This window comes from Rhodotorula graminis, assembly GCF_001329695.1.
Source record: "Rhodotorula graminis WP1 unplaced genomic scaffold RHOBAscaffold_5, whole genome shotgun sequence".
In the NCBI taxonomy this organism is placed as follows: Eukaryota; Fungi; Basidiomycota; class Microbotryomycetes; order Sporidiobolales; family Sporidiobolaceae; genus Rhodotorula; species Rhodotorula graminis.
The window spans coordinates 422,900-447,139 of NW_017264932.1; the positions used below are offsets into that span (position 1 = coordinate 422,900).

The 24,240-nt window shown below is 67.9% G+C and overlaps 10 protein-coding genes across 10 annotated transcripts; 6 read left to right on the forward strand and 4 right to left on the reverse strand.

Annotated features, from left to right (window-relative positions):
- Positions 1-342: 342 nt before the first annotated feature.
- RHOBADRAFT_14078 (uncharacterized protein) lies at positions 343-680 on the reverse strand (the record flags this gene model as incomplete). The annotated part of the gene is made up of 2 exons (XM_018412179.1): positions 343-505; positions 574-680. Coding segments are annotated over 2 exons (270 nt in total), but the record flags the coding sequence as incomplete, so codon positions are not given.
- Positions 681-6,253: 5,573 nt separating this feature from the next.
- Positions 6,254-8,401, forward strand: RHOBADRAFT_25959 (uncharacterized protein; the record flags this gene model as incomplete). Its single annotated transcript, XM_018412723.1, has 8 exons — positions 6,254-6,284; positions 6,352-6,446; positions 6,512-7,103; positions 7,169-7,227; positions 7,312-7,506; positions 7,583-7,598; positions 7,678-7,789; positions 7,871-8,401. 8 exons carry the CDS (start codon positions 6,254-6,256, stop codon positions 8,133-8,135), a joined length of 1,365 nt encoding a protein of 454 aa, XP_018271816.1. The 3' UTR covers positions 8,136-8,401.
- Positions 8,402-8,503: 102 nt separating this feature from the next.
- On the reverse strand, positions 8,504-9,937 carry RHOBADRAFT_43192 (uncharacterized protein; the record flags this gene model as incomplete). Its single annotated transcript, XM_018414186.1, has 2 exons — positions 8,504-8,519; positions 8,622-9,937. 2 exons carry the CDS (start codon positions 9,935-9,937, stop codon positions 8,504-8,506), a joined length of 1,332 nt encoding a protein of 443 aa, XP_018271817.1.
- A 560-nt stretch (positions 9,938-10,497) lies between these two features.
- RHOBADRAFT_13982 (uncharacterized protein) lies at positions 10,498-11,400 on the forward strand (the record flags this gene model as incomplete). Its single annotated transcript, XM_018412171.1, has 5 exons — positions 10,498-10,562; positions 10,631-10,668; positions 10,746-10,895; positions 10,987-11,098; positions 11,178-11,400. Coding segments are annotated over 5 exons (588 nt in total), but the record flags the coding sequence as incomplete, so codon positions are not given.
- Positions 11,401-12,118: 718 nt separating this feature from the next.
- On the forward strand, positions 12,119-13,481 carry RHOBADRAFT_52798 (uncharacterized protein; the record flags this gene model as incomplete). The annotated part of the gene is made up of 4 exons (XM_018416510.1): positions 12,119-12,171; positions 12,399-12,575; positions 12,654-12,717; positions 12,777-13,481. The coding sequence occupies exons 1-4, from the start codon at positions 12,143-12,145 to the stop codon at positions 13,479-13,481; spliced, it is 975 nt and encodes a 324-aa protein (XP_018271819.1). The 5' UTR covers positions 12,119-12,142.
- Positions 13,482-14,022: 541 nt separating this feature from the next.
- Positions 14,023-16,754, forward strand: RHOBADRAFT_35524 (uncharacterized protein). Its single transcript, XM_018413280.1, has 13 exons — positions 14,023-14,178; positions 14,287-14,423; positions 14,500-14,603; positions 14,672-14,686; positions 14,766-14,967; positions 15,049-15,341; positions 15,432-15,527; positions 15,611-15,739; positions 15,820-15,948; positions 16,051-16,232; positions 16,301-16,345; positions 16,416-16,502; positions 16,577-16,754. Exons 1-13 carry the CDS (start codon positions 14,054-14,056, stop codon positions 16,686-16,688), a joined length of 1,656 nt encoding a protein of 551 aa, XP_018271820.1. The 5' UTR covers positions 14,023-14,053; the 3' UTR covers positions 16,689-16,754.
- Positions 16,755-17,210: 456 nt separating this feature from the next.
- Positions 17,211-19,230, forward strand: RHOBADRAFT_48303 (uncharacterized protein; the record flags this gene model as incomplete). Its single annotated transcript, XM_018415121.1, has 10 exons — positions 17,211-17,307; positions 17,369-17,454; positions 17,527-17,573; positions 17,660-17,810; positions 17,978-18,193; positions 18,288-18,332; positions 18,408-18,440; positions 18,593-18,634; positions 18,716-18,789; positions 18,861-19,230. The coding sequence occupies 10 exons, from the start codon at positions 17,211-17,213 to the stop codon at positions 19,117-19,119; spliced, it is 1,050 nt and encodes a 349-aa protein (XP_018271821.1). The 3' UTR covers positions 19,120-19,230.
- Positions 19,231-19,336: 106 nt separating this feature from the next.
- RHOBADRAFT_52801 (uncharacterized protein) lies at positions 19,337-20,445 on the reverse strand (the record flags this gene model as incomplete). The annotated part of the gene is made up of 4 exons (XM_018416511.1): positions 19,337-19,731; positions 19,813-20,014; positions 20,086-20,182; positions 20,255-20,445. 4 exons carry the CDS (start codon positions 20,443-20,445, stop codon positions 19,373-19,375), a joined length of 849 nt encoding a protein of 282 aa, XP_018271822.1. The 3' UTR covers positions 19,337-19,372.
- Positions 20,446-21,890: 1,445 nt separating this feature from the next.
- On the forward strand, positions 21,891-22,609 carry RHOBADRAFT_66279 (uncharacterized protein; the record flags this gene model as incomplete). Its single annotated transcript, XM_018418921.1, has 4 exons — positions 21,891-22,102; positions 22,195-22,297; positions 22,373-22,412; positions 22,485-22,609. Coding segments are annotated over 4 exons (480 nt in total), but the record flags the coding sequence as incomplete, so codon positions are not given.
- Positions 22,610-22,648: 39 nt separating this feature from the next.
- RHOBADRAFT_25968 (uncharacterized protein) lies at positions 22,649-24,231 on the reverse strand. The gene is made up of 4 exons (XM_018412724.1): positions 23,919-24,231; positions 23,629-23,841; positions 22,817-23,537; positions 22,649-22,728 (listed from the first exon to the last, which is right to left on the reverse strand). Exons 1-4 carry the CDS (start codon positions 24,157-24,159, stop codon positions 22,677-22,679), a joined length of 1,227 nt encoding a protein of 408 aa, XP_018271824.1. The 5' UTR covers positions 24,160-24,231; the 3' UTR covers positions 22,649-22,676.
- Between the last annotated feature and the right edge of the window lie 9 nt (positions 24,232-24,240).

Sequence of the window (24,240 nt, forward strand, 5' to 3'; positions counted from 1 at the left end):
AGATCGGCGAGGATGAACTGAATGCTCATGACGAGGGCGCTCGAGGACAATACGGACGATGAACGGCAGGAGGGGCATGCACAAAGAGAGAGAGGGAGAGGGGAGAGTCCGAATGACGGAGCAGATGCAGAAAGAGGGGGCGTGAAAGGGAGGAAAAGGCGCGAGGGAGCCGTCGGCGACGACGGGTGCTACGGCACGGACGAGATGTGGACAGAGGGAAGGAGGACGACGTGAAGGAAAGGGTTCGGGTGATGAAGGCAACAACGAGAAGGGGACGGCGAAAGGGCGAGAACGACGAGAGGGCGACACGGGTTGAGAAGGTGGCGACGACGACGGCGCCGCTCAGCGTCCGCCGGCCGCACCCGAGCAGATGCCGCGAGCTCGATGCCGAGTGAGGGCGTCGCCACGAGCGAACGCCTTGCCGCAGCCGCACGGGAACGGCTTGTTGTCCGAGTGGATGCGCTCGTGCCGCCGCAAGTCGTGCTGTCGGACGAACGAGGCGCCGCTGCGAGAGGAGAGGGTGTAAGTACGGCTCGCTAGACAGACAGACAAAGAGAGAGAACGAGAGCGCACCAGTCGTCGTGAGGGCAGACAAAGGGCTTGTCCTCGAGGTGCGTCTGGATGTGGCTCTCGATGGCGCTCTTGCGAGGAAAGGCGCGCCCGCAGCCCTCGATGAGGCACACGTAGCGCTTGCCGACCTTCTCGCCGCTCGTCGTCGTGTGGCCCGCGATGCCCGAGTAGAGCGACTGGATCACATCCCTCGGGACCGAGCTGCGAGGCTGGCCGGGCAAAGGTGGCGGGCCAGGGACGTAGGTGATGGTCGCCGCCGTCGCCGGGTTGCCGTTGCCGTCGCGGTCGGGGAACCGGCCGTCCTCGTCGTCCGAGAAGAGGGGCGAGCTAAAGGGCGACGTGCCGCGGCGGATTTGCGGGACCGGCGGCGAGAGCGTCGCCGAGAAGACCGACTGGTGCTGCTCGGCGGGCGACTTGCTGCCCTTGGGCCGAGGGCCGGGTCGCAGGCGACGAGACGGGAGGCACGGCGCCGAGGCGACCGACCGCAGGCGCTTCTGCCTCGTGCCGGCGGCGTCGAGCTCTGGCGAGGTCGGGATCGGCTCGAACGAGTCGTAGCAGTCGTAGTCGTCCTCGTCGTCGTCGCGCCCGCGCTTCGACGACTGGGTGGCCTCGCGACGGTGCTGGCCGGGACCGTGACCCTGCGCCGGGTCGTACAGCGAGTCGAACTGGGCCAACTTGCGGTCGTACTCGTCCTGGACGAACATGTGCTGCGGCATCGGCGGCGGCGGCGGGAGCCAGCTCGACGCGTCGGCGATGCGCGACGCCGCCGGGCCCGTGTGGGCGCGGTGGTGGTTCGGGTTCGGGTGCTCGCGGTGACGAGGCGTCAAGGGAACGGGCGGCATCGGCGGCGCGACGAGGTGCGACAGGCCCTGCGACGACCCGGCCCACTGCATCTGGTCGAACTGCGGCTGCGGCTGCTGCTGCTGCGGCGGCGGGTACCGAGTCGGGTACGAGAAGTTGCGCGAGCCGGGGCCGTACGACGCCGCCGCCGACGCCTGGCGCTGGCGAGGCTGCTGCTGCTGCGGCACGACCATGTGCGCCTCGACGAGGTCGTGCTCGCCGACGTAGTGCGCGCGGTGCGCCGGCAGGTACGCGGCGCGGTGACCGCCTGCCGCCGGCGCGACGCCGTGCGCCGAGAAGGCCGAGTCGACGGACGACGCGGCGAGCATGGCCGTCGACGTGACGTCGTCGAGGCCCTGGTACTGGTGGCTCTGGTCGGGCGACGGGTCCGACAGGTAGGGCGTCGACGGCGACGAGGCGGCCGACGGCGGGCCGTACGGCTCGGGAAGGAGGCCCGTGACGCCCGTCATGCCGTGCAGGCCGACGACGGCGGCGTCGAGGCCGTCCTGCTTGAGGTTGTTGTCGGCGCCGTCAAAGTTGTACAGGTCGGCAAAGCTGAGGAGGCCCTGGTTGCCGATCTGGGAGATGGTGAGGTCCGGGGCGTACGGCGCCGCCGGGTCGTGCGGGAACGTCGACTGGTGCGCCGACGTCGGCGTGAGAGGCTCGTACGCGTTCGAGCCGCGACGAGACTGCTGGCGGGTCGAGATCGAGAGCGCCGAGCACGACTTGGCCTTGTTGAGCGTGCGCGCCGGCATGGCCCGGGTCGGGCGCATGTTGGCGGGCGGCGGAGGAGGAGCTTGCGCGTACGCGGCGGGCGACTGCGGCACGTGCTCGTAGTCGACGAAGCGCGTCTGCGCGCCGCCGTGCGTGACGCACCTCGCGTGCCGCGGCGGCTCGTCGGCGTACGTCGACATGGCGGTCGGGTAGCTGCGCTGCCCGTGCGTCGACGTGCGCCGCATGCCGAAGCTCGGGAGCATCTCGACGTCGATGTCGCCGTCGGCGCCGTCGCCGTACACGTCGCCGACCTGCAGGTCGGGGACGCCGATGATGCCCATGCCGAGGCCGGTGCGCTCGGACGAGACGGCCTCGCGCTGCACGGCGGCGCCCGACCGGCTGCTCGTCTTGGACATGAGCGTCGTCGACGACTGGCTGCCGCCGATCATGAACGCCGATGAGCTGCCGCGGCTCAGGCTCGGCGTCATGTCGCTCGTCGTCGACGCGGCGGCGGCGGCCGAGCCGTGGTACGAGTTGCCCGGCGTCATGAGGGACGACTGGGGCGCCATGCCCGTCGGCGCGATGGGCGAGTCGATGGCGATCTCGTGCGCGGCGACCCTGCCCGTGCGGCTGTCGACTCGAGGCGGCGCGACGATGAGGGGCGACGTGAGGAAGCCGCCGTCGTGGCCGACGCCCATGAGCTTGCTCTTGAGGCGCCCGTCGCGCGCAAACGTGCGCATCGGGTGCGGCGACGCGGCCCTCGGTGCGCTGCCGCCGTACGACGAGTCCGGGTCGAGGAGGGCGAACGCGGTCGACGAGGTCGAGACGCCGAGGCCGCTCGTCGCGGTGCCGCCGACCGACTGGCCGAGGTCGGGGAAGTGGGTGTAGTTGCTGTGCGAGGAGGCGAGGCCAGCTGGCCCCCTCGTGCGGGTCGGGACAGGGCCGGGGTCGGAGAAGATGGTCGCGTCGAGGCCAAAGTCGGCGGGCGTGAGGAACTCGGTCGCCTCGTCGACGTCGAGTGCAGGCTGGGGCTGGTACGCGCCCAGGTCGAACAGCGAGTCGAGGTAGTGCGCCATGACGACCGGGGACAAAAGGCGGGTGTTGGATGAGGGGCGAGGGGCGGAACGATCGAGGACCGACGGCGAGGCCCTGTCAATGGGACAGAAGCGGTCAGTCACTGCTCCACTGGGGCACAGCACTGGCCCTGTACACCCGCCGAGCGATGGGCGAGAGGGCGGACGCACTTTGCGAACCCTCGGAGGTGGGAGGAGGACGACGGCGACGACGGGCTGGCCGGTGGAGCGAGCGGTCGACGCGCGGTGCGGGTGCTGGCGGTGCTCAGGTGGCGAAGTAGGCGAACGAGTGTTGGTCGCAGACGATGTGGCGAGAGAGGAGCGAGGGAGGATGCGTCAAGGGGCGAACGCTAACGAGCGAGAGCTGGAGGTCTCCAGGTTGAGTGATGCCCGTTCGAGCCCGACCGGGGGCTGTTGGTGCGAACAAAGGTTGGGCGCCGACTTGGCGGTGCCGAGGGTGCAGAGGCGAGACGACGAGACGGGGGAGGAGGAGCGAGGTTGAGGGAGGAGGAACCACGCAAGCTCGCAGGCAAGGCCGGTCCAAACGAGTCGAGCGAGATGGGAAGCGCGATCGGCGCAGACCGGCCGTCGCCGAGTCGAACATTGCGGTCGAGGCTCGCGCCGCCTTCCTCTCGCGGCCACTCTCGCGCCGACAACTCTCTCTCTCGCTCGGGTCGACACGTCCACCTTGCGCTGCCTTGCCGACCAGCGACAGTCCGGGACGGTGCGCGAAGCTCGGCAGCCCCGAGCTGGGGGCGCAACCGGGCCAGCTTCCCACTTGGCTCGCGGCCCGTGCCCGTGCGCCGACCGGCGGCTTGACCTGCGCTCACTGCGCTGCGCTTCCTTTCTGGAACGATGAGATCGCTGCTCAATTTCCAGCCGTCGTCTCAGGCGGTGCCGAGCGTCGAGAAGCTGGAGCAGGTTCGGCTCGCGTCCGTCCGCTCGAACCTCTCGCTCGCGATTCTCTCTCTCTCTCTCTCTGCGCGTCCCGCAGCCCTCGGTTCGTTCAACCCGCTCGCCCCGCTAGCAGGCAAACGACGAGCACCACTGCCGAGGACCTTGTCCGTCCCGCGGCCAGCCTCGCGGACCCGTGCCGTCGGCCGTCAATGAAAAGCCCGCAGTCGGACAAGGTGCGGGCAGCCGCCTCGCTGGTACGGGACCGCCCTCAGCTCTGCTCTCCTCGCTGCCCTCTCGTCACACGCCAAGGTCCATCGAGACGTGGCGGTCGCTCGCGATGCGCGAGAACGACAGCGAGCTGTTGCAGCAGTTCGTCCTCGTGACTACGTCGTCGTCGTCCCGAGCGACAGCGCCTCAACTGCCGCCGCCGTCTCGTCAACCTCGACGTCCTCCGTCGACTCGCCCGACTCGTCGGCGAGCCAGAAGGCCGGGTCCTTGCCCTCGAGCCGCGCCGGCACGGCCCACTCGAGTGCGAGGTCGTTGAACGCCTCGAGGTGCTCCTTGGTCGGCGGAAAGGGCACGATGTGGAAGAGCTCGGCTGTGTCGTATTTGTGGGTCAGGTCCTGAGTCTGCGAAGAGAGGCAGGCGAGAGGAGGGGCGCACCTGCTCGGACGATGTACTCGGCGCTCTCACCCAGCTCGTCACCGTCCTGCTGCGCCTCGTCTTCTCGTCGCGACTTGCTCTTGAGCGACCCAGAGTAGGTCGGGTCGTCGTACAGGTCGAGCCGATTGGCGAGAAGGACGACGCGTTGCAGCTGCGCCGGCGAGGTCCAATTGGCGCGCAGGAGCGCCTCGAAGAGCGTGCGGGGGCCGTGCGGGATATAGAGGAGCGTTGGCCGGTCGAGAACTAGAGGGTGCTGTTCGAGAGACAAAGTCAGGGTCGTGTCGGGGACGAGGAAAGAGAGAGAGGACGCACGTCGGACGGGAGGACCTCGTGACCTTGAGCCGAAAGGAAAGCGGCATCTTCTGGAGAAAAAACCGGGTCGTAGAACTCGGTCAACACCGTCTCGTCGATCTGCAGGTCGGCGAAAGCGCATCAGGGTCGCGTTCGAGGCAGGCCGGCGAGGAGAGAAGGAGACGCACCTCGTCGTTGAGCTCGTCGAGGACCTCCTTGAGGAGCACGTACTGGTCCTGCGCCTTGCTCGACTCGCTGATGCTGCCGAGACCGAGGCAGACGACGCATGTAGGCGGTGGACAGGGCGCAGGGGGCGCCTCCTCGCGCTCACTCACCGCCGGCGGCGAGAGCGCGAGGCGGACCATTTCTGCGCACGGGCAAGGACCGGTCAGGCTCGGCGGAGGCCCCGAGGAGAGAGCGCAGGACGCACCTCGGCACTTGTCGAGGTACCCGCTGCGTCGCAGGGCGTCGTACCGCGCCTCGAGCTTCTGGTCGAGCGTGCGCTCGATGAAGCGGTTCTTGCCCTTGCGGTTGCGCGGCGGACGCACAGGCTTCTTGTGCGTCACCGAGGTAAAGCCATCGTCGTCGGGAGCAGCAACCATGAGCGAGACGAGGCGAGCAAGGAGCGGACGGAGAAGAGGTGCTCGGCCGCGGAGTCGACGTCGACGAGGCGGTGGGCGAACTCGGGCTCGAGAAATAGGTGCAGCAGGTCGTACAGTGCTAAGATAATGTACACGACCGTCTCAGACAGCTCGCACTCCAGCTCGAGCGGAGAGAGTCAACCCTCGCTTGCGGCCGACGTCCGACGTCCGACGCCGAGGAGGCGAGACTCTCGCTCTTGACACACACCGCACAGCTGCTCGCTCGCACCGACGAGTCTCTCAGCGCACTCGACCAGCACGCTCTAGCGGCCCACGCCACCGCCCAGCACTCGTTCAGCCGCCACCAGCTCCCCCTCCCTCGCCTCCCCCACACTCGCGCCCGCCTCGATAAGCCCTCGACTGCGCTCCATCGTCGCTCTACACGGTCCAGCACACTCGACAAGGAGCTCCGCATCCGCCGCTAGTACTGCCACGCCGCGGCAGCCCCTCGCCGACCTTCTCTCCTCGACCCGCCGGCCCCTCCTTCGCCCCCACTCGCCGACTCCCAACATGTCTGCCACACCGCCCAAGGCGCCCAACCGCCAGATCGTCGCGCTCCTCGTCATGGGCATGCTCGTGTGTGGGTGCAGCAACAGTGCGTCGCGGCAGCCTCTCGTTCAACCCGGTCCTCCCCTCACTCACCCAGAGCTTTCGTTGCGCAGGCCTGTGGAGCAAGTGGCAAGATATGCAGTGCGTCTCCAACTGCGACGCACTCGACCCGTCGAAGCGACGCAACTTCGAACAGCCCGTGTGGCAGGTGCGTCCTCGCTTCCGCCTCGTGACCCTTTTCTTCACACACTGACGACGGCTGTCGCCCCGCAGACGGCGACCATGTTCCTCGGCGAGACGTTCTGCCTCATCGCCTTCTCGTTCCTCAACTCGCGCCTGAACCCGTTCAAGATGGTCGCCAAGCGCCGTCGCGCCGCCGCGTTCGCGGCCAAGCCCAACTACGACGACTCGGGCGTCTCGCTGCAGCACGAGCCGCTCCTCGGCAACGACGACGACGACGTTGAGCACGGCGACGCGCACCTCAAGCCGGACGGCGTCGCCGCCGCTGCGGGCGCCGCCCCGGAGAGGATCGACTGGCGCAAGGCGCTCCTGTTCTGGACGCCCGCCGTGTGCGACATCCTCGGCACGACGTGCATGAACATCGGGCTCTTCTTCGTCCCCGTGTCGATCTACCAGATGCTGCGCGGCGCGCTCGTCCTCTGGGTCGGCGTCTTCTCGGTCGTCTTCCTCAAGCGCGACCTGACCCGGGCCCAGTGGGTCGCGCTCGTCGTGTGCATGTTCGGCGTCGGCGTCGTCGGCAGCTCGTCGCTCATCGGCAACGACAAGGGCCCCGAGGCGGCGAGCGAGGACGCGGGCGTCAGTCCGCTCGTCGGCGTCGCGCTCGTCCTCGTCGCGCAGATCTTCAGTGCGTCCTCCTCTCGCCTCTCTTCGTCTGCGACGAGACCCTGACCATCGTCCCTCTCCTTACAGCCGCCTCGCAATTCGTCATCGAGGAGCGCATCATGGAGCACCACACGGTCGAGCCTCTCGTGCGTCCCCCTCTCCCTCTCTGCACCAGCTCCCGCGTTCCCCCTCTCTCGCCCGACACCTACTGACACATACTTGTCGTGCAGCTCGCGGCGGGCTACGAGGGCGTGTTCGGCCTCCTGACGACCATGGTCGGCCTGTTCGCCATCTCGTACTTCTACGGTGCCCGCGCCGGGCCCTACTTCGACGTCAAGCAGGGCTGGCACGAGATCATCGACCACCCCAAGGTGTGGTCGTCGAGCATCGTCATCGCGTTCTCGATCGCGTGCTTCAACTTGTGCGTCCTCGTCCTCGCCCTCTCCCTCCTCGTCCACCTCGACCGCGGGGCTTACTCTCCTCTCGCCCTTGTACAGCTGCGGTCTCGCCGTCACCCGCACGTACGTCCCCTCTTTCCTCGTCTGCGTCGAAGGAGAGACGGCGCCGCAGCAGGTCACTCACCCTCTCCTCCTCCCGCAGCGTCTCGGCCACGGCCCGCTCGACCATCGACTCGTGCCGCGTCATCGGCATCTGGGCCGTCAGCCTCTTCCTTGGCTGGGAGTCGTTCAAGGTCCTGCAGGTCGTCGGGTGCGTCGGCTCGCTCCCTTTTGTCCCCTTTCCACCTCTTCGCCTCGACCCGAGCTGACTTTGTTCCTTTGCCCTGCACAGCTTTGCGTTCCTCTGCTACGGCACCTTCACGTACAACGGCATCACGAGCTTCCCGCACTGGACGGGCCTGCACCGCGATGCGCTCCCGGCCGGGTCGCCGCCGGTGTCGCCGCCCTTTCGGGCCCTGAGCGGCCACGGCGCGCACGCCGACGACGACGACGTCGAGCCGATCGACCACTACTACGACCAGCAGCAGCAGCAGCAGCGGCAGTACCGGGTGGGCGAGCAGGCGCCGCTGCTGCCGAAGCGGGCGGCAGCCGAGTAGAGCGGACGAGGACCGAGGCGGCCGCAGGATGGCGCGCTAGACCCAGGGGCGGGACGAGCTGCGGCGCCGACCTCCCGAGACGATGCAGATGGAGATGCAGGACCCCTGTTTGTGATTGCCCCCCTCGCGCGCGCCTTGACCCCCTCCCTCCTGTTGTACTCGAGCTCCTCCCTGTTCCTCGTGCACGCACCTGTCCCTCGACTCGCTTTTTGCCCTCTCTCCTCGTCTTTGTAGTCTTCTTGCACTCTCATCTCTCCGTCATTGCCCCGTCGCGTTCGGACTCTCTCGCTCTCCTCGCCGTCGAGATGCGGTTCGAGAGAATGAGAAGGCCAAACGAGGTGCGAGTTGCAGAGAGGGGGCAGGGACAGCTATCCGCGGTTGTGCCTGTGGACGACGAGCGAGAGGGCGAGACGAGTCAGTACGAGAAACCCTGAGAGAGCCGAGAGAGAGGTCGAGAAAGAGAGAGAGAGAGGAGGGAGGACGCACATGTTGCCCTCGCCCTTGCGGTGCTCGTCCCGGTAGTCGTCCCACTCCCTCGCCTTGCGCAGCCCCCTCTCGACGCGCTCGTATCCCTCCCTCGTGTCGTCCTCCTCGTCGTCCGCGCGCTCGTCCCTCCTCGCCTGCTCGACCTCGTCCGTCGTGCGCTCCCCTCCGCCCTGGAGGACCCGTCCAGCCTGCTCCTCCTGCTCGAGGTACTCGTCGATCGTCATGGTCGGGAGCCGCCACGACTCGCGGAAGACCTCGGACTGGAGCCGGAGGCGCGTCGAGAGCTGCCCGGACGACGACGACGCGCCGCCGTTGGACGACGAGGGGAGGATCGTGAACGGCCGCAGGACCTTGCCGCCGGGCGACAGCATGGGCCCACCGCCGGCCTTGTCGCCCACGCTGTCGAGCCTCCACCGGTCCGCGTCGCCGTCGCCGTCGCCGTCGCGCTGGCTCGCGCGCCCGTCCGTCCTGGCGCCGCTCGCGGCGGCGTGCGGGCCCGGGCTCGGGATCTCGCTCAGCTTGAGGCCGTGCTCGAGCAGGTCCGACTCGTGCGCGATCGAGTCGAGGTCGGCGTGGGCGCGCAGGGCGTGCAGCGTCAGGAGGTTGAGGAGGAGCGGGCGCGCGACCGACGCCGTCGCGTCGTCCTCGTCGTCGGACGACGACGGGTAGTCGTCGTCGACGTCGGCGGCGGCGGCGGCCGGGGCGGCGGACGTCGAGGAGGACGCGGCGGTCGGGGCGGTGGACCCACGAACGCGGCGGGTGCGGCGCCGGGCGCGCAGCTCGTCGAGGGTGCGCTTGATGTCGCGCTCCATCTTGAACTGGGCGATCTTGCCCGCGCGCCTCCTTGCCGGGTCCGTGTCGCCGATGCGCGGGCCCTGGAGGGCCTTGCGGCGCTCGTCGGCGGCGTCGTCGTCGCCTGGTGCGCCTGGTGCGCCGAGGACGGCGTAGCGGTCGACGAGGTCGAGGAACCGGGTCCAGTGGTCGCGCGCGCGGTGGAGCCACTCGAGGCGCTCTTGGCCGCCGCGAGTGCGGACGGCGAGTGCGAGCTGGGCCTGGAGGGCGGGGACGACGAGGCAGCGCAGGTTGCGGGTCGAGAGGTCGTCGAGCGAGTCGTTGGGCGACAGGACGCCGAGGTGGTCGATGAGCTTGCTCGAGAGGTCGAGGTCTGCGAGAGTGTTTGCAAGGTCGGACTGGAGTTTGGGGTCGTTGGGCGCAGGAGCTTGGAGGATGCGGTCGGCGGAGCGGAGGGCGCGGGTGAGGAGCTGGCCGAGGGTGAGGTCGCCCTCTGCGGCGGCGGGTGGTTGTGCGGTGGCCATGGGTAGGCTGCGTGCAGTCGAGTGTGCCGGCTGTTGGCTGTACGCGACAGAGAGAGGAGGCTGGTCGTCGCTCTGATCGAGGAGCGAGGAGGCGACGACGGGCACCTCTTGAGGCTCTCCTCGTCTCTACTTCCCACCTTGCTTGCCAGACTCGCCGCCATGTCTACCGAAGAGACCGCACCGCGCACCTCGGCCGACAACGAGCCCGCCGCCGACCCACCTCGCTCTTCCACCGACGGCGCTGCTGCCCCTCCCCCCGCCGCCGCATCTCCGCCGGCCACCACCGACGACCACACCGCACCGCGTGCTTCCACCGACGCTCCTCCGTCCACCCGCCAGTCGACCGACGCCGCGCCCCAGCAGCCCGCCCAGTCCCAGGCTCAGGCCGCCGCCGCCGCCGTCGCGATCACCCCCGCCGCCCCCGCCAGCTCGCAGGCTCCCGCACCGCAAGCCTCCGAGTTTGCCCACGCAGCCCTCAAAAAGTGGCGTCCGCTCTCTTCTCTCAGTCGGGTCGTACCGAGAAACCCCCGCGACTGACCTTGCCCCCTCCCCCTCGCGCCAGGTTCAAGCTCGTGTTCCTCGGCGAGCAGAGCGTCGGCAAGACGTCCCTCATCACCCGCTTCATGTGCGTCCTGCTCTTGTACCCTCTCGCAAACCGAGCGTCACACTGATCGCGCTACCGTCCACCCGCAGGTACGACACGTTCGACAACACGTACCAGGCCACCATCGGTTCGTCCTCGCCTCCTCCCACCTCTCCCCCTTTTGCCGCCCCTCGACTGACGCGCACGCCCTCGTAACCCCGACAGGCATCGACTTTCTGTCCAAGACGATGTATCTCGAGGACCGCACCGTCCGCCTCCAGCTGTGGGACACGGCCGGCCAGGAGCGCTTCCGCAGCCTGATCCCGAGCTACATTCGCGACTCGAGCGTCGCTGTCGTCGTGTACGACATCACGAGTGCGTCCCCTCCTCCTCCTCCTCTCTCGTCGACGTGTCGCGCGAGCGAGAAGAGCACTCGCTCATTGAGAGTCTCCCCTGCGGCCGACAGACCGGGCGTCGTTCTTGAACACGAGCAAGTGGGTCGACGACGTGCGCTCTGAGCGCGGCAACGATGTCATCATTGTCCTCGTCGGCAACAAGACGGACCTCAACGACAAGCGGTTCGTTCCCCTGCTCTCCCTTTTCCTCCCTCCTCGCCGCGCGCGCACTGACCCCACCTCTGCGCCGCCCGCCCAACAGGCAAGTGACGACCGACGAGGCCGAGCAAAAGTCCAAGGAGCTCAACGTCATGTTCATTGAGACGTCGGCCAAAGCCGGGCACAACGTCAAGACGCTGTTCCGCAAGATTGCCCAGGCGCTGCCCGGCATGGACCGCGAGGGCGGCGAGCAGCAGCAGGCCAACCAAAGTGCGTCCTTCTGCCTCTCTCTCTCTCTCTTCCTTGTACCCTGGGCGGTGCACTGACTAGCACTCGCACCGCGCGCACAGTGATCGACGTGAGCGTGACGCCGACCAACACGACGCCCAACGAGGGCGGCTGCTCGTGCTGAGCCCGTCACCTCTCTCCACTCCCGCGTGCTCCTCTCGCCATCGTCGCCACCGTCACCGTCGCCTCGCCTCACCCCTTGCAGGTCCCTGTATTGTTCTCCTCGCGGTTCCCCCCCTCCCGGTCCTAGACGCCCTTCCTCCTCTTCCCCTTCTTCGCCGACCCTAGTCGTCCCCCCTCTTCTGCGCCTCGTTCGTAGCCCTCCACTACTAGCTCCTCCTCCTTCTTGCCTTCCTCCCTGTCTGTCACTTGTCGTGCCGTGCCCTCGTCGTTCGGCGCCGCGAGAACGAGGACTCGAGCTGCTCGAGCGAGAGATGGTCGCCCGCTGGCTCGGTTCGGGAGGGCTCGGAAGGTCTCTCTACAGTCACGAGAGCAGCGAGGACAGGCTCGTTCGCCCGCCGAAGATGAGCGCGCCCTCGGGCGAGTCGTCGGCAGACCTTCGCCCGACTCTTGCCTCTCTTCCCCCACCTCACTCGCGCCCAGCTCGCCTGTGCCACCGCTCCGGCCCACACACGCACACCGCACTCGACCCACGCGCGCTCCACCGCCGCGCAACCCGCCCGCCACGCCGCCTGACCCTTCCGCGACTTCTCATCAGCCGTTCGTCCCTCGGATCTTCCAGACCCACGACCCCAGCCCGAGGACCCGCCTGCTGCCGCCATGTTCTACTACCTGTGCAAGATCGTCATGTGCGTCCTCTGTCCTCGTCTGTCGAGGGAGGGGGGAGCGGCCTGGAGCTTCGGCGCCAGAGGCGGGGAGGCAGGAGGAGGCGAGTGGGCGAGCTTGCGCACGGCGAGGGCGGTCGAGCAGTCACTCTGCTCTCTGTGTCTGGCGCACCACCTTGCGACCCGAGCCCCAAGACCCTCGTACTGACACCGCGCGCCCCCACTTCTCCCCTCCCCGTCCTCCCGCGCAGCACGTCGACCTCGGTCCTGTACCCGCTGTACGCGTCGTACAAGGCCCTGCGCCCGGCGGCGAGCTCGGGCCTGACGCCGCAGGAGCAGGCCGAACGCCTCGAGCGCTGGCTCATGTACTGGTGCGTCGTGGCGTGCGTTTGGACGTGGGAGCACTGGGCAGAGTGGAGCGTTAGCTGGTGCGTCCCTCTCTCTCTCTCTCTCTCTGTGTGTGTGTGTTCTGTCTCGAGACGAGACTGACGACAGACGCGGTGCAGGTTCCCGTTCTACCACGAGGTCAAGACGCTCGTCATGCTCTGGCTCGTCCTCCCCCAGATCCAGGTGCGCACCCTCTCTCGCTCTCACTCGATGCACAGCACTGACAGCGAGACGAGCAACAGGGCTCGACCTACATCTACATCCACCACCTGTCGCCGTTCCTCACCTCGCACGAGGACGACATCGACGCCGCGCTCGCCGACGCCCGCACCTCTGCGACCCGCGCCGGCCTCGGCTACGCCAACGCCGCCGTGCGCCGCCTGCGCGCCCTCGTCCTCGGCTCAATCCTCGGCCCCGACGCCGACGCCACCGCCACCGCCGCCGCCGGTGCTCGGCCTCGCGACAACGGCGGCGCCGCCCACGCGCCGCCCGTCCTCGCCGAGCCAGGCACGGCCGTCCCCTCGTCAGCCTCGGGCGCCGGCGCGGCCCAGCTCGCCCACCTCGCCGGTGGCCTCTTGCGCACGTACGCGCCCGCGGCGCTCGCGGCCGGCAACGCGCTCCTGCACCCGATGGGCGCCGCGGGCGCGACGACGGCCCGTGCGCAGCAGGAGGGGGCGCGCCGTCGTGGGGGCGCCGGGGCGGGCGGGAGCGACGACAGCGAGAGGGACGACAGCGATGCGTCGACGGAGTCGGCGTCTGGGACGGCGGCGGGCACGAGGATGAGCGCGTCGAGCTCGTTCGAGGAGATTGGGCGCGACGAGGCGAGCGGGTTCCCGCCTGCTGCGGGTGCTGGTGCGGCGGCTGGCACGAGGAAGGCCGGCGGGTGGTTCGGGTGGGGCGCGGCGGGCGAGGAAGCGGCCGTCGGGGCCGAGAAGAAGAACGCCTGAGCGCGGGCGCGAGGAGGAGGAGGAGGGGAGGAAGGTGTCTCGCTTTTGCGGTTCTGGGCTCGTGCGCGTTCCCGCCTGTCTATTGATGTATCTGCAACGTTCTGCTGCTGTTGTCCATGCACCGGTCGACGTTGAGGACGAGCGAGAGCGAGAGCAAGAGGGTCCGCCCCCACCTCGACGCTCGCTCGCTCTCACTCTGCTCGCACCACCTCGCCCGGCTCAGCAGGACAGCGAGTCTCCGCACGCCTCGACTTGCGATGCAGCCGCCCCAGCAGCCGACCAAGCCCGCGGGCCCCTCGCCGACGCCATCCTCATCTGCCCCCTCGCCTCCCACCGACCCCGCCCATCCCCCGCCCTCAGGCCGCTCGAGCACGACCGTGTCCCGCTCGGCGTCCTTCTCGCGCGCCGCCTCGTTCCGCTTCACGCAGCGGCCCGGCGGCCCCGACGGTTCGCCCTCGACCTCGGCCGTCACCTCGCCCCTCCTCTCCGGCACCATGTCGCCCTCGCCCGTGACGGGCATGAGCCCCGACCTCGGACCGAGCGCCGCACCGAGCCCGTACCCGGTGCCCGGTATGGCGCTCAACCGCGGCGCGAGCTTGTCGCGCAAGACGAGCGGCGGCACGGGCTCGTCGTCGCTCCCGGGGAGCAATGTCACGAGCCCGGTCCAGAGCCCGAGGGAGGAGCACCGTGGAACCTGGTGCGTCGAGTCGCGTCCTCTCTGTCTCGCCCGCCGGGCGCTGCTCGCGGCGGGGCGAGTAGTTGAAGTGCCCGACGAACCTACTGACCCTCTCTCGCTTGCGCGCAGGCCCTACTCGACGGCCAACTCGTCGACGAGCTCACTCCTGAGCAACACGACGAGCGGCGGTACGATCAACCACCGCGACCGCGGCCACGACCTCGGCACCAAGGAGGTCAGCTTTGGCATGAGCGCCGGCAGCACGAGTGCGTCCCTCTTCTCCCCCTTGGATCTCCTTCCGCCCTTGAGAGCGTCACCTGACGAGGGACTCGACGTACGCAGTCGAGAAGCCCGACTATTCCGAGGCCAAGATCGTCGTCGCCATGGTCGGCTTGCCTGCTCGCGGAAAGAGCTACCTGTCGAACAAGCTGCAGCGCTACCTCCTCGCGCGTCTCCTCGCCCTTCTCATTTTCTTCCTCGAGCGTGCCCTGACTTGCTGTCACGTCCCCTGCAGTGGCTCGAGTACCAGGTCCGCCCCCCTCTCGACGCCGGGTCCTCCTCGCCCACGCCTCGTCGAGCTGACCCTAGTCTCTCCCTCTCGCGCGCAGGTCAAGGTGTTCAACGTCGGGCAGTACCGCCGCCAGATCTACCGCCGCATGGCCGAGGAGTCGGGCCACAAGGCGGACCAGTCGAGCAACTTTTTCGACACGAAGAACGAGGAGGCGAGCAAGGCGCGCGAGGCCATGGCGTCCGAGTGCCTCGAGGACCTGATCCGGTGGCTCAAGGCCGGCGGCAATGTCGGCATCCACGGTGCGCCCCCCTTGCTCCCTCGTCGTCGCCGCCGTCGTTGTCGTCGTCGTTGTCGAGCCTGACCTTGTGCCGGCGAAACAGACGCGACCAACTCGACGCGCAAGCGCCGCAAGGCGCTCGCCGACCGCATCAAGCGCGAGCCCGGCCTCAAGCTCCTCTTCATCGAGTCGCTGTGCACCGACCCGGCCGTCATCGCGGCCAACATTGCCGTCAAGGTGGCGAGCGGCGACCCGGACTATGACGGCCAGCCGCCCGAGCAGGCCGAGCGCGACTTCCGCGAGCGCATCAAGCACTACGAGGAGAGCTACGAGCCGTTCGACCCCGAGCTCGACAAGGACCAGACGTGGTGCCAAATGGTCAACGTCGGCAAGCAGGTGCGTCCCTCGTCGTCCTCTTTCTTCCTCCTGCCCCGGCTCGTTGTCGTCGTCGAGGAAGGACACTGACTTGCTCGATCGCTCGCGCAGGTCACGGTGAACCGCATCGACGGCTACCTCCAGTCGCGCATCGCCTTCTACCTCATGAACCTGCACTTGACGCCGCGCTCGATCTACTTTACCCGGGTCCGTCCCTCTCTCCCTCTCCCTCGCTCTCTCTGTCTCTCCTCCCTCCCCCTCATTGACCCTCGTCCTCGCCGCACGTGCAGCATGGCGAGTCGCAGTACAACGTCGAGGGCAAGATTGGCGGCGACGCGCCGCTGTCGGCGCAGGGCGAGAAGTACATGGAGGCGCTGCCCGACCTCATCAAGAAGAAGCTCGGCGACACGCCCCTCACGGTGCGTCGAGTCGTCCCTCCTGTCGGTCTCGAGCCTCTGTGTCTCGCCGTACTGACACTGCGGCCAACGACCGACCGCAGGTGTGGACGTCGACGCTGCGCCGGACGATCCAGACGGCGTCGCTGCTGCCGTACGAGAAGCTCACGTGGAAGTCGCTCGACGAGCTCGACGCCGGCGTGTGCGACGGCATGACGTACGAGGAGATTGCGGTGCGTCCTCGCTCTCCCTCTCGGCCCGCACCTCGCCTCGACCCCGTCGAGTCGAGCTGCTTCGAGCTTGAGTGGCATGACTGACTACAGGCGCCCCTGCAGGAGTACTACCCCGAGGACTACAACGCGCGCGACGACGACAAGTTCAACTACCGGTACCGCGGCGGCGAGTCGTACCGCGACGTCGTCATCCGGCTCGAGCCCGTCATCCTCGAGCTCGAGCGCCAGGAGAACATCCTCGTCGTGTGCCACCAGGCCGTCCTGCGCTGCCTCTACGCCTACTTGTGCGTCACGTTCTCTCTCTGATCCTGTCGCAGTCACGAGCGGGCCTGACCTCTCGAGCCCGCCGCAGCCACAACCTGTCGCAGGAGGAGCTGCCTTACATCAAGATCCCGCTGTGCGTCCCCTCTCTCTCTCTCTCTTTCTCACCCACGGCCTACTGACTCTCTCTCTCTCGAGCGCAACAGGCACACGGTCATCAAGCTCACGCCCAAGGCGTACGGCTGCGACGAGGAGCGCTTCACCCTCCCGATCGAGGCCGTCGACACGACTCGGTCCGTCCCCCCTCTCTCTCTCTCTCTCTCCGTCAACGTCTGCCTCTCGTCCTGACGTCTTCAACGCGCCGCAGCCCTCGCCCGACCCGACTCGACCAGCTCAAGGTCGAGAAGCGCGACCTCGGCACCCTCAGCCCCTCGACCTCTCGCCCACCGTCTCGCGGCCGAGGCCTGTACGACGCCTAGCGCCCCTCTTTGTATCTGTGCGAGTCGCTCGTCGTCGTGCTGTAACGAGCTGTCTGTGCCGCCCTCTTTGAGCGAGCGAGAGGAAGAGAGACAGAGAGCTCGAGGCCACGTGGCTGCGGACCGCAGCGTCGGGAAATGCGCGTGACGGCAGCCCTTGCTGCGGCGTGCGGTCAGAGCGAACCGTGTCGTGAGTCTCGTGCGAGAAGCTCAGTTAGAGCTAATCTTGGGTGCGGGGCGCAGCGTCAACTTGGGAGGCAGAGGCAGAACCGCCAAAGTCGAGTGCGTCGTCCACCGCTGCGGGTCGCTCCTCTCGCTCTCCCTCTACCGCTCTCTCGACAGAAAGCCTCGCCGAAGATGGCCCTGTTCGGACACCGCAACGAGGCGCAGCCGACGCTCGAGAAGCCTGCCCCGGCGCACGCGCACGGCGACGCTCCTCCTCGCGCGTCGGACGCGACCCACGTCGGCTCGCAGAGCGTTCACCCGCACCACCAGCACGCAGCCGAGGGCATGAACGGCGGCGGCATGACGCCCGTCGGCGACGTCAGCAAGGACGGGCGCGCGTGGATCTATGGTCGTCCGACCGTCGCGCAGTGGTTCAAGCAGCACTGGATCGACCTCTGTGCGTCCTCGGCCTCTCCGTCGTCTGTCCAGGGACCCAGACTGACGCTCGAGACCTGCAGTGACGATGGCGGCCCTCGGAGCCATCGCGCTCGGCGTCTACGAGGCGCCGCCGGCGCCGACGCGCTCGTTCCCCGTCACTTTCGCCGTGCGTCCTTCTCTCTCTACCCTCTGCGTGCGCCCCCTGAGTATCGACCTGACGAACACGTTGACGGCGCAGAACGGCGAGATCGTGTACCCGGAAATCGCCTACCCGCTGCGCAAGAAGTGCGTCCTCCTCCCTCCTCAGCCTGCATTCCCCCTTGCCTGTCTCTCCCCGGACACCTCTGACCTACCTCGACCTCTTTCCTCAGCATTATCCCCATCTGGGCCGCAGCCCTCATCGCCTTCTTCGTCCCGTTCGTCTCGTTCATGCTCGTCCAGATTCGCGTGCGCTCGTTCGAGGACCTCAACACGGCCACGTTCGCCCTGCTGTACTCTCTCATCAACGCGGCGACGTTCCAGGTGCGTCCGGTGCTTCCCGTCCTGTCGAGCTGCTCGGCTCGAACGAGACCAACGACTGACACGCTGCCTCCTCTCTCCCCCTCCCCTTTCGCCTCGACCCCTCCTCGGCGCCCATTTCTCTCGCCTCCTTCTCGCCTTCTTCTCGCCTTCCCGTCGTTCGTCTACAGGTCTTCGTCAAGTGGCTCATCGGCGGCCTGCGCCCGCACTTTCTCGCCGTCTGCAAGCCCGACATCAGCGGCACGGCGCTCGGCAATGGCTACGGCGCCATCATGTTCACGAGGGACATCTGTACTGGCGACGTCAACGAGATCGATGACAGCGTCGAGAGCATGCCGAGCGGGCACTCGACGGCCGCCTTCGCAGGCCTCGTCCTCCTCAGCCTCGTACGTCCTACTTCCTCGCCTTCCCGCCCACCTCCCTCCTGTTCGCCTTAGACCCGCTCAGAAGGCATCAACTGATGCTCTCGTCGACCCACAGTACCTCAACGGCAAGCTCAAGCTCTTCTCGGACTACCGCCCTCAGGCAAGTCGACCTTCTCAAACCCAAATCGAGCCCCGACTGACCCTCTCTTCCTTCGTCCCGTACCCTCGTAAACAGTTCTGGAAGATGCTCGCCTTCTTTGCGCCCCTCGTGAGTGCTCCGCAGCAGCTCTTGGCCCTCGTTTCCCAAACGCACGAGCCGCCCTCTCCACGTGTCAAACTCGCCGACCCTCGACCGCTCGACGCCGCCTCTTGCCGCCCGCATGTTCAAGCGCCTGACCATCCTCTTGTTCGTACGCACAGCTCGGCGCCGTCCTTATCGCGGGCTCGCTCACCATCGATGAGGTGCGTCCCCGAGCCTCTCTTTCCTATCGAGCGCACGCACTGACTCGTCCTTCTCCTCCACACTCCTCTCTCTGGACACAGTACCACCACTGGTACGACGTCGTCGCTGGCAGCTGCATCGGAACGGCGTCCGCCCTTGCCGCCTACCGCATGTCGTGCGCTCGAACCTCCTCTTTTCCCCTCTCCCTCTCGCGCTCGTAAACTGACCTCTCGCCACGTCCCGCAGCTACGCCTCGATCTGGGACTTCCGCTTCAACCACCTCCCGCTCCCTCGTGCCCCTCCCCTCGCCAAGCACGGCCACGGCCTCGACCTCGCCGCGCGCCGGTACCCTTACTCGCTCGACGCCGTCTCGGGCGTGCAGCCTTTCGCCGGACAGTGGCGCGGCGAGCACGGGGTCGCGACGCACGTGGCAGGGGCGCCGGGCGACGCGATCAAGCAGAGGGGAGGGTTCGCGTCCGGCGTCGGGGCGGCGGGCATGGTTTGAGAAGGCGAGGAGGGACGGACGAATTAGGAGGAAGGAGGAGCTTTCGCTTGGTCGAGTTCACCCATTACCCTTACGTGCTTAATACTGCAAAGCTTCGAGCCTGTTCGCATCGCGTCGTCCTTGCTGAGAGTCGAAGAAAGCCGAGCGAGGAAAGCCGAATCTTTCAGGCACTCTCTCTGTCTCCTCGTCGACGCACAGCTCGCTGCAGCCTCGGAAAGTTGTCAAGAGTCTCGTGGATGCACACAAGGTCGCGCTACAGCAAGTACGCGACCGCCACCGCCGCCGCCGCACCGAGCGCGCCCACCCACCTCTCGCCGCTCGAGCCCCTCGCACCGCTCGTCGATCCGCCCTGCACCGCGCTCGCCTGCCCGACCGAGCCGCTCGCCGTGACGGTGACGACGCTCACGGGGTCGCCCGAGGTCGTCGAGGGCTCGAGCGTGACGAGGACGCCCGAGGCGGTTGAGAGGACGGTGGCGGTGACGAGCTGGGTCGAGGAGGGGGACGAGGTCGACGAGGGTTCGTCGGTCATGGTCGAGGACGGCTCGTCGCTCGAGCTCGAGGACGACTGCTCAGGCTGAGAGGACGACGTCGAGGAAGGGCGCTGCGAGGAACCTGCTCGGCGCGGGAAAAGCGAGAGTCAGTGTTCTGAGTCGTGCGACGAGAGGGCATGCCCGAGAGAATGTAGAGACGCACTGGACGAGGTTGGCCTCCCGACAGCAGGGTTCGTCGCCGTGTCGTCGCCGCTGCCGTTCCCGACCGCGCCACCCGAGCCAGCCGTCGTCGACGGCGCCGCGCTCGCGCTCGGTGCGGCGCTGCCCGCGAACGACTCGATGATGACGTCGGCGACTTGGGTGTAGACCGTGTCGTAGTTGTTCGAGTTGACCATGCGCAGGATCTGTTCGGGGCCGACAGAAGAAGGTCAGTCTCGACGGCTCGTGCTGCAGATGGCCGACGGGAGGGACGGACCCAGCGGCTGGCTCGACGCGAGCCAAGGTCGGCGGGTACCACGACGGACTCGGAGGTGAGGTCGACGTCGGTCGCGACGACGAGAGTCTGCGCCGCCCTGCGAGAATTAAGCGCGGGTCAGGACCGGTCTTGCTGCGGCGAGACGCTGCGAGAAAGAGAGAGGACGCACTTGGGGTTGGCCGTGTCGAGTGCGAGGATGATGTCGCCCCTCGGCGCACCGCCCGGCTGGTAGTGCCACGCGATACGCTGGCCCGTCGCTTGGCCCCAGACCGTGCCGGCCGTCGGCGAAGTGAAGTAGGTCGCCGAGACGAGCTGCGGGACGACGGCGGCGCAGACGGCAGCAAAGAGAGAGAGACGCATGGCGAGGGAATCGAGAGGGTCGGCGGAAAAGAGCGAGAGCGAGCAGGCGAGGCGAAGTGAGGTCGAGGAAGCCAAGCCGCGAAGGCAAAGAAGCGGCGACGGCGGAAGCGAGCGGTCGCGCCTTCTCGCCAGAGCGGGCGCATGCCGACAGGGCTGCTAGCGCGTGTCTCTGGCACGGCACGGCGGGGCCATCGAAGCCGCTGCGCCAACTCTCCGAGGAGAGCGAGATGGCTGGACGTCGCCTCGGTTGAGCATCACCGAGGGCACGGCGTGCGCGAAGCACGGGGCCTACCTGGTGCGAGAGAACAAGAAGCAGAGTGCAAGCTGTCGCACGCAGCACTGCGAGCGATGCGGCGATGCGAGAGGCTCGGACGAGGACGATCCACCGAGATGAGGACGAGGCTCGGCTCCTCCCTCTCGCACACCCTCAGACTCACACGCTGAGCTGCAGGCCATGCTGCCAGACGACCAACGACCGCTCCTCACCGACTCGCCCGACGAGCAGCCCGCCGTCGCCGCCTTTGCCCCCCACTTCGCCTCGTCGTCGTCGTCGTCGTCGTCTGCCCAGCTCTCGCCTCCAACAGCCAGCGCGGCACCCAGGTCGTCGTCTACCTCGATCCGAGATCCCTTCGCCTTCCCGCCAGCCCCTCGCCGCAGCACCCTCGGCGCGAGGAAGGGCAAGGGCCGCGCCCTCGACGTGCCTCTCGACGGCGGCCTCTCGCCGGGCAACGGCGACGACGACGACGACGAGGGTCGCTCGAGCGCTCAGCCGACGGGCTTGAGCTTCTGCGTTCGCTTCACCGACGGGCAGACGGACGACCTGCTCGACCTGTGGGTCGGCGAGAAGGAGTCGGTGCGCGAGGTCAAGCGACGAGTGCGTCCCTCTCTCCCTGTCCTCTCGATCCTTATGCCGCGCTCACACTTCCATGTCCAACAGCTACGACTCTTGCGGCCCAAGACGCTGTTCGAGGACGACAAGCCGCGCCGCCTGCGCCTCATCCAGCTCGGCCGCCTCCTCCCCGACGGCGTCTTCCTCGTGCCCTACACGGCGCAGCTCCTCTCGAAGCGCGCCCAGCTCGACCAGGGCTCGCCGGGCGACAGCGCGCTGCGCGAGGGCCTGCAGGCGGTCGGGCGAGGGCTCGGCAAGGTCGTGAGGGGGACGGCGAGCGCCGTCAGCGGGCCGGCGAGGGCGGCCGAGGGCGAGGACGACCTCGATGCGCTCGAGCGAGGGGCGGCGGGCGGATCGGGAGAGGACGGGGAAGGAGAGGAGGGAGCGGCAGTCCAGGAGGAGGAGCAGATCTGGCTCCACTGCTCGGTCGGCGACGTCGAGCAGGACGAGGAGCCCGCCGAGGACACGAACCAGGTCCGCCCTACTTTTCTCTCGCCTCTAATCCTATCCATCATCCTCTGACGACGACCTTTCGTCCTCTCCAGGCGGCGCAGATCACCCCGCTCCAAGGCTTCGACCGCCTGCGCGACGCCGGCTTCTCCGAGGAGGACATCGAGCAGCTGCGAACCGAGTTTCGCGAGACGCGCGGTGCGGCGGCGGCAGCGGCGGCGGCCGAGCCGGGCGACGACGACGAGCATCAGCGCGCGCTCGAGGACCAGTGGTTGAGCGGCATGACGGGGAGCGAGGAGGCGGCGGGGGCAGAGGCCTGTGCGTCCTCGTCTTTTCCTCTCTCTCTCTCTCTTTCTCTCTCTCGCCGCCGCCGAGAGACCTGACACGAGCACTCTCCTCGTGGTCTGCAGCGACGGCGGGCAACTACTACTCGCTCCTCAAGGGCATCTCGATCGGGTTCTTCGCGCCGTTCCTCCCGCTCTTCTTCTTCCGCACCCAGCTCTTCACGAAACGGTGCGCCCTCCTCCCTCTCTCGCCCTCTCCTGCCCTCGTAGTCGGTCACTGACGTCGCTCGAGAGGGTCCTGCAGGACGCAAATCGCCATCGTCCTCGGGGTCATCATCAACCTGGTCCGTCCTTTCTCCTTGCCTCCTCGCCTCAGCCGCCACCACTGACACCGTCGATCCTCTCCCATTCCGCAGGGCTTCGGCTTCCTCCGCATGATCGGCTAGGCCCTCGAGCCATCGCTCGTAGCCCCCTCCCGCCCCTGAGCAGTCACCGCTCCTCGACCTCGTCGGCCCTGTATCGCAGCCGCATCTCTCTCGATCCCTCGCGCAGCCTCTCGAGAGACACAGACAGAACAGAGAGGTGAAAAGAGAGAGCTCGTTGCAGTGCTATGCGTCCACCTCGTCCGGCTGCGCGCCCCGAACCTCGTACCGCTTGCCGCTACGACGCGAGCGAGGGGAGAGAGCGAGTCAGTGTCCGTCGACATGCTCGAGCGCATCTCGAGAGAGAGAAAAAAGAGGGGACGGACCGGATGCCCCAGACGCCCCAGTTGGTCTTGACGGCGACGCGCGGGTCAAACTCTGCGACCTCCCACTTTTCGCTGCCAAACACGTTGTCGCCGGGCGTGACGAGCCAGTCAAACTCGCCGGCGATGCCGTCGGCCTTGTCGAGCGCGACGACGTCGCGCTCAATGTCGGCGGGCGAGAAGCCGGTGCAGAACAGGGCGCACTTGGTCTCGAGGAGGCTCTTTACGGCGGCGCTCCAGTTGGTCTCGAGCTGCGTCTTGGTCGGGTCGAGCTCGTCCGGGAACCCGAACCCGGGGCTGAAGGCGAAAAACACGTCCTGGTACGGGTCGAACGGGCCGAGGACGTCGTGCACGTCCGAGTAGTTGCACCGCAGCGACGTGACCGTGAGGCGGCCGTCGTGCTCGATGCGCGTGTGCGACGGGACGCCGTACACCGACGACGACGCCGCCGCCGCCGCTGCCGAGTCGTCGGCCGACGAGGACGGGGAAGGCGAGGACGAGAAGGTCGAGCGGGTGGGTGCCGGTGCGGGGATGTAGGCCTCGGGCCCGATGAAGACGAGGTGGAGCGGGATCGAGGGGAACAGGTGCGACAGCTGGGCGAGGACGTGCGACGGCAGGCTCGACTCGGCGCGTGCGCCGAGGACAAAGATGCGCAGCGGCGCGGGCGGGAGACCGGCTTTGGCGGCGCCCTCCTTCTCGGGCGGGTGGAGCGTGCGGCGCAGGGCTGTGTTGGGCGAGAGAGGGCGAGTCAGTCCTCGAGCTCGAGACGAGTAACGGCGAGGGAGAGGGAGAGAGAGAGAGAGCGGAGGACGCACCCATGAGGGAGCGCAAGCCCTCGGGGAGGAGGCGCTGGTTGCGGAGCGTGTAGGGCGAGTTCTCGTGGAGGACCGAGCCGATCGTGATCGGGTACGTCAAGAGCTTGGAGACGTGTCGCCGTGCGCGCTCCGTCTCGATCGAGGGGAAGCCGCGCGTGTACAGGAAGACGTCCCAGTTGCCGAACGAGACGGCCTCCTCGTACGGCTGCTCGCCTGCGGGAAACGTGCGCCGACGGGAATGAGTCAGCGAGGGCGAGAGAGAGGGCGAGAGAGAGAGAGGGGGGACGCACCTGGAAGGCGGAACTCTGTCAACTCGCGGCCGCTGCGCAGGTCGTGCTCGTCCTCGTTGGCCTCGCGGAGACGGGGCCAGTAGCGGCCGTGGTTGGGGTCCTCCCTCCAGCGCTGCTCCGAGGCGTGGGTCGGAAAGCCGCAGTCGGGGCACTCGAACGCGACGTGGACCTTCTCGCCGTGCAGGTCTTGCGAGACGGGGCAGTAGGCGAGTTGGCGGATGCGGTCGCCCTTTGCGCGCATCTCGGGGAAGGGCGACTGGGACAAGGGGTGAAAGAGGTTGTCCTGGGAGAGTGTGGGCTTTGGGGGAGCGGCCTCGTCGAG